The 7,416-nt window shown below is 38.4% G+C and overlaps 1 protein-coding gene across 5 annotated transcripts in view; it reads right to left on the reverse strand.

The window, feature by feature from the left end:
• Positions 1-1,709: 1,709 nt before the first annotated feature.
• Positions 1,710-7,416, reverse strand: part of NOP58 (NOP58 ribonucleoprotein) — a 28,244-nt gene continuing 22,537 nt past the window's right edge. For all 5 annotated transcript variants that reach the window (XM_015559100.1, XM_006756231.2, XM_015559101.1 and 2 more), the window contains 3 exons: positions 5,930-6,063; positions 2,255-2,424; positions 1,710-1,990 (listed from right to left, as the gene is read on the reverse strand). In XM_015559100.1, coding sequence (XP_015414586.1) covers positions 1,940-1,990; positions 2,255-2,424; positions 5,930-6,063 — 355 coding nt within the window. In that variant the 3' untranslated portion in view covers positions 1,710-1,939. The remainder of the gene's footprint in view (positions 1,991-2,254; positions 2,425-5,929; positions 6,064-7,416) is intronic.

Here is a 7,416-nt window from a genome sequence, read left to right on the forward strand (position 1 = left end):
AACTTCCATTTGGTTAGTGCTTTAAACAGTTCAGACTTTGGCACTTAAAGCTGAGAGCTCTGTTGATGGGAAAAAATATACAAAACAAAAAGGGGTTTATATAAAAAAAGCCGATAGCTCTGTGATTCAACTTTGTTTTCCCCAGGCCTGTAGAAAACTCAAATTGACTAGGACTTCAGTGTTCTCAAAGTCTACTTTACTTCGGAGAGAAAGCTTTGACCATACCGCTCTTGGCAGTCCAAATACCACTTTCATCTAAAAGTTATTCATCTAAAAGTCAATAAAGTATCGGGGTACTACTGGATGAGGCAAAATGACAACATTCTCTGGGGAGAAAAATAAATAGCTTTATGTTATAGAAATTTGTCTACAGATGGCTACATGTACTTCATGCAGCACTTATTTCAATCAAAATACTAAATTTGAAATGCACTTACATCTCTTAAAGTTTGTATTATCTTAATTTCTATAAACCTTATGACAGGTAATGTTGACCATTATTTATATATAGAAAATGAGGGGGGAGGGGGGTTGGCTCATTTGCCCAGTGTTACATTAAAAGCAGAAGTGGAGCCCTGGCCAGGTAGCTTGGGTGGAGCGCTGTCCCATACACCAAAAGGTGGCAGGTTCGACCCCTGGCCAGAACACATACCAATTGATGTTTCTCTCTCTAAAAATCAGTAAAACATATCCTCATGTAAGGATTAAAAGAAAAAGAAAAAAGGCGGTGGAGGTGTAACTCAAAGATATAATCATTCTAACTAGCCCAACCCCTTGAATGCTCTTGCTGAATTGGGTTTTAGCATGATGTCCATGGCATACACAGAGATGCAAGACGTAACAATCCTATGAGAGTTGTGACTGTCATAATACATGGCTGTCAACCAGGCTGCTGTTCAATATTAAACACCATCTTTTAGAAATAAAGATTTCTCTTTGGTGTTCTATGTCCTGGTTTATACCTCACACCTACTAACATATTATTTTTGCTCAGCTTGTTTTTCCCTTTCTTAATAAAATGAGCCTGTATTACCCTTTATAAAAAGTCCCTTTAGCTTACTTTAGAAACAATTCAGGGCCTACATTAAGAATTATTTTGTGCCCTAATTGGTTTGGCTCAGTGGACAGAGCATCAACCTATGGATTGAAGGGTCCCAGGTTCAATTCCCGTAAAGGGCATATGCCCAGTTTGCAGGCTCGATCCCCAGTGTAGGGTGTGCAGGAGGCAGCTGATCAATGATTCTCTCGCCAACATCACTGGTGTTTCTATCTCTCTCTCCCTTTGTCTCTGAAATCAATAAAAATGTGTTATTTAAAAAGAAAAAGAACTATTTTATTCATCTTTTGGAATTGCAAGTAAGTAAATAAAATTAGGAACATGATTTCTTTCTTTCTGAAGAGATGCCCAATATTTTTGCTCACCTAATTTAAAAATTTTTAACACAAAACCCAGCTTTATTTAAATAAATTCAGAGGCAGAATGATAGCAGAGAAGGAAAAAATGAAAGTCCTTAAGAGTGAAACATAGAGATTCATTCTTAAATTGGTCCATCTAATCACTGCCTTACAAAAGGCTGTTTCAAATGAATGATTCACAGCTCTCACTCTTCAGATATGCTTATCAAAAACAGTAACCATCCAACACCAAATAAAATATAGAAAGGGCCAAAGGTTCTCTACCTAAAATAGATCACAGAACTGCCTCAAAATACCAAGAAAATATTTTTATTTGTATTACAAAGACTAAAAATAATGACATAATAAAGTTAACAGAGTTGATGTCAAGACACAAGTAGGTTTGAAAAGCTATAGATGAGTAACCACTTTGTTTCACTAAACCTCTGTTCCTCCTCGATTATCTTAGGGAGCATCTCTGGCATACTCTTGACTGAATCTTAAGCACGATGTATCCAGGTGATCCAACTGTGATTCCTTTCCGTTAGTCCTCATTACCTTTCTTCTTCTTCTTTTTCTTCTTTTTCTCTGGACTCTGAAAATAACCAACAAGAATGCTTTTGAAAGAGTTGTAAATGTATGGATAATAAATTTTTCCTCATACAAAGCAAAGTAGATCTATTTCTCTTAAAAATAAATTTAAGCGAGAGATTAACATTTTAAAATATAAGAATCATCTCTAAGAAAGCCATCTGTAGTAGATCATATTCTCTCCCTTACTTAAAGCAAATCCATTTTGTAGTGAGTCTAATTTTGAGAAATAGTCTTTTATAGTATTGGTAACCAAAAACAAACATACAGGAACCGCTGTGCTGGTGCCTGGTTCTTCCTCAGAAAGCGGTTCTTCCTTAATGTGTTTCTTCTTATCCTTTTTCTTCTTCTTCTTCACAGATGTCTCCTGTTCTTCCACCACTAGTACTCCTTCTTCTTCCTCTTCTTCCTCTTGCTCTTCTTTTTCTTCTACTTCAACTGAATAGGGTAAAAGTAAAGGTATAACAGTTAACATGGTATCAGACCTCAGTCCCCCCAAACCTTTTGAATCTTAGTCTCCTCCTGTCATTCTGGTCAATCATCCAGAGTTTATTAACACTTACATAGTGCAATACCACTAACTTTACAAATGCTACAAAGCTCAGAGATAAGTAAATTACGCTTGATTGTGCAGCAATGCACAGAAATTAGTATAAGACAGAACATCTCATCTGCAAATCCACTGTTTTTGGGAAAATAGTGAATCACATCAGAAATGATTAAGAGTTTGTGCTATGGAGTTAAAACATGCATTAATTCAATCTGAGCAGTGGCCCTGAGTAAGTCATTTAACTTCTGTCAGCTCAATTTCCTCATCTATAAAGTGGAGCAATGCACATCTCAATGGACTACTAGGATGTAATGAGATAACACATGCAAAATACTTAACACATTGTATGTGGGAAACGTATTTATACATTTTACGTATTTATACGTTCTACCAGTGTAGTAGAGCATGGGACACGTATTAATACGTTTTTTATAGACTAGTGGTAGAATGCGGGTAACGTATAAATACGTAAACTACAGTTATTGTAATTTTACTGAACGTTGCCATTTGCGCAAAAAATTAGCAAAAATGGCCCGCGCCACCTGTTAGCGCGCGATAAAAACTACCCGCAAACAATGTGTTAACACATTAGAAGGAAGATTCGGTAATAGGTAGCTATCATCAAGACAGTCTTTTTACACAGAATCAGTGCAAAGGATATAAATAAAGCAGGAAGGGCCTAGTGGGTGTGACTCGGTTGGAGCACTGATTGTCCTAATCAACAAAAAGGTTACAAGTTTAATCCCTGGTTGGGGTGTGTGTAGAAGGCAATGGATTGATGTTTCTCTCTCTCTAAAATCAATAAACATATCCTTGGGTGGGGATCAAATAAATAAATAACGAAAGTAGGAAGAGGAACACTGAGGAAGGTGATGCATGTGGACATTTACACAGAAGTTAAGCAAACACCTAACAGAAGTAAGGAATGAATAATGCATGAATCTTGCCCTGGTTGGTATTGTCCAGTGGTTAGAGTGTTGGCCTGTGTACCCAAATCTCAGGTTGATTTCCGGTCAAGGGTACATGCCTGGGTTGCAGATCGGATCCCCAGACCCAGTAGGGGTCTTGTGAGATGCAACCAATTGATGTGTCTCTCTCACTATCTCTCTGCTCCCCTCCCCTCCACTCTCTAAAAAAATCAATGGGGAAAAAAATCTTTGGGTGAGGATTAACAAAAACAAACAAACAAACAACCACCACCCTCCATCCCATCCCCCAATGAATCTTGAGGGAAATATTCCAGGTAGAACAAATGCTAAGGTTATTTTGGAAGAAAGGGGTGGATGGCAGGTTCAATGAATAACAAGAAGAGCCAGTGTAGCTGTTACATTGAGAAGTGGTAGGTATGATAGGTGGTTAAATTCTGGACATATTTTCAAAGTAGAATCAAGAAGATCTGCTGCAAGAATACATTGGGTTATAAGAGAACACAATTCAAGAATAAGCAACAGAGTGGAAGTGGCAAGGATCCATAAATGTTAAGTTTGAAAGGCTTATTGGGTATATAAGTGAAGATACATATCTGGAGTTTGGTGCTTTCAAAAACTCCTAATGAATTGAGAGATCTCCTTATTGTTCAATAAAAAAAATAGAAGCATAGGAGTTAAATGTTTTCTTCATCTAGGGCAGGAGCCCACATTTGTTGACAGTATACTTTTGACCACTGAGCTATTTAGAAACCAAAAATTAAACCAGTCATTGCTTTAATGCAGAGGTCCTCAAACTTTTTAAACAGGGGGTCAGTTCACTGTCCCTCAGACATTCCACACATGCGCACTGCGGGCCCAGGACAAGTCGGCTGCTAAGCAGGACAGGCAGCGGCGGCAAAACACCCGGCGGGCCGGATAAATGTTTTCGGTGGGCCGCATGTGGCCCGCGGACCGTAGTTTGAGGACCCCTGCTTTAATGCTTGTCTTGACTCTGTGGCAGGCACTCAACATAGGTACAGCTAATAAAAAGGGATGCTTGCAAGACAGCCTAGTATACTGGAGACTTTTTTTCTTTTTCTTTTTAATATTTTTACTGATTTCAGAGAGGGAGACAGAAAGTAACATCAATGAGAGAGAATCATTGATCGGCTGCCTCCCACACGCCCCCCTACTGGGGATTAAGCCTGCAACCAAGGAATGTGCCCTGACTGGGAATCGAACCAGTGACCTCCTGGATCATAGGCCAACACTCAACCACTGAGCCATGCCAGCCCCCACCCCCCTTTTGATTTCAGAGAGAGGGAGCGATACATACATCAATGTGAGAATCATCAATTGGCTGCATTTTGCACACCCCCTATTGGGGATCAAGCTCACAACCCAGGCATATGCCCTGACCGGGAAACAAACCATGACCTCCTGGTTCATGGGTCTATGGCTCAACCACTGAGTCACAACAGCCAGGCTGGAGAGCATCTGTTTATTTATTTATTTTTAAATATTATATATTTATTTTAGAGAGAAAAAGGGAGGGAGAGGGGGAGAGGGGAGGGAGGGAGAGAGGGGGAGAGAGGGGGAGACCCCTCCCATAGTGGGCTTGCAGGAGGCAGACAATCAATGGTTCTCTCTCATCATTGATCGGCTGTCTCCTGCATGCCTACTACCAGGAATCGAGCCTGCAACTCTGGCATGTGCCCTGACCAGGAACTGAACCGTGACCTTGTGGTTTATAGGTGAATGCTCAACCATTGAAACACACCAGCCTAGCTAGAGAATACCTTTTATTTTTTTAGTTAATCCTAACCTGAGGGTATTTTTTCCCATTGCTTTTCAGAGAGAATAAAAAGGTTGGGGGGGGGAGGGGGTTGAGAAAGAAACATCTATGTGAGAGAGACACATCAACTGGTTGCCTCTCACACTAGTCCTGCCTGGGAACAAACCCGAAACCCAATCCTTTGGTGATTAGGCTAATGTTCTAACCACTGAGCTATGCCAGCCAGGGCTGGAGAGCCCCTTTTAAATAGCATTACTAAGATGGTAGGCTGATAGTATATTAGCACTCTAGTCCACTCAATGTAAGAGAGAAAAACACCTCTGGCTGGCTCAATCTTACATTTAACCATGTAACAGAAAGATCTAAATAACTCATTTAGAAACCCCATATTTTTTTTCCATTTTAAGCTGATTTTCAAAATAGTTCATGTGGTCGAAACCAAAGTTTTGGTTTGATATACTTAGTGTAATAAACAATTCCACATGTTCATAGAAATGAACCCCTATGAAATCTGATAAATTTTACAATATCCTAACTATTCTCAGAGAACACGATGGCTTATTAAAATAACACTAACTTTCAATATGGATGATTTCACAATAAGGTTCAATGACACAAATTTTACCAAGACTTATGAAGTCTGTACTTAAGGAATAAGAATATAAATGACATTTAAAAATTCAAACTAACCTTTAATTTTAACCTTAGCTTTTTTTGCCTTCTTTTCAATTATTTCATCCTCTTGATCTACCTGTTCTATCTTGCGTTTTTTAGAACAGGTTGGCAGTGTGGAGTCACCAGAAGGATCATAAGTCTTCACTTCACTGAAAGAATCAAGGAATTTAAGAAAATCTCTACAAATATCTGTAACTAAAATAATCCTAGAGAGGTTTAAAAGAAATGCTATTAGATAACACATAAGCATAAAATGCTGTTTCAGTTTAGTGGCTTTGGGGCAGTTTATGAAAACTAAGTTTCCAAAAAGGTAGAGTGTTTTAGTATTTTCCAGGAAGGTTAATCACACTTCAAGACAAGTGGTAAGCTAAATGAAGTCTGAATCAAGTGTCTACAGTGTAGAAAAATATATATCCCTGGCCGGTGAGGCAGTTAGAGCATCGTGGGTTTGATTCCCTGTTAAGGGCATGTACCTGGGTTGCAGGATCGATCCCTGGCCCCGGTCGCGGTGCATACAAGATGCATTCTCTCTCATATCCATATCTCCCCTCCCATCACCTCCCTTCCACTTTCTCTAAAAATCAATGAAAAAAAAATCCTCGGGTGAGGATCAACTAACACATAGATAGATAAATAAATTTCAATCAGCATGGGGGAAAAAAAATCTCTTTACACCAAATCATTATACCAGGAAAGTAAAAACTGAATCCATTTAGGTTTTACAATATAAAGTAATTCAATGAAAACCAAACCAAACCAAATGATCTCAATCAAGTTTAATACAGAAGGCTCATCTCAAGAGCCCAAAAGGTAGAGGAACAAGAGGGGGATATCTATGCATAAACTCTTAAAACCCAACGATTGCTTTGGTTCTAATGTAGCAGAAAGAAAAAAAAAAAACGGAAGCAAGGAGTGCTAAAATGTGACATAAATCTCATAATTAGTGTTTTAAAGTGCATGTGTTTAAAGTTGTAAGCATAGAATATTAAAAATTTATACAAAACAAGCTAAAGAATGGTCTGTTTCTTGAGTTGCAGGCTAATGACTAACTTTTAGAGGTTAAAATTACAACCGTAATTTAAAAACAAAGATTCATATTTGTCAATTGAGAAATCTGGAAAATTTACAAACTATAAAATAAAACATTAATGCCTAGCCAGTGTGGCTCAGTGGTTGAGTAGTAACCTATGAACCAAGAGGTCACTGGTTCTATTCCTAGTCAGAGCACATGCCCAGATTGCAGGCTCGATCCCCAGTAGAGGGCGTGCAGGATGTTTCTCTCATCGATGTTTCTATCTCTCCATCCCTCTCTCTCTCTCTCTCTAAAAATCAATAAAAACACATTATATTTAAAAAAAGAAATGCCTGATTCCCTGGAAAAGAGTTAAGATGAGCCTTCAGTATGTAGTTATTCCAGATAGCAAGAAGGCTATTTAGGACTCTTAGGTTTGTTTTATTTATTTATTTTTTTTAAATATATTTTATTGATTTTTTACAGAGAG

This window comes from Myotis davidii, unplaced genomic scaffold, assembly GCF_000327345.1.
Source record: "Myotis davidii unplaced genomic scaffold, ASM32734v1 scaffold914, whole genome shotgun sequence".
Lineage (NCBI taxonomy): Eukaryota > Metazoa > Chordata > Mammalia > Chiroptera > Vespertilionidae > Myotis > Myotis davidii.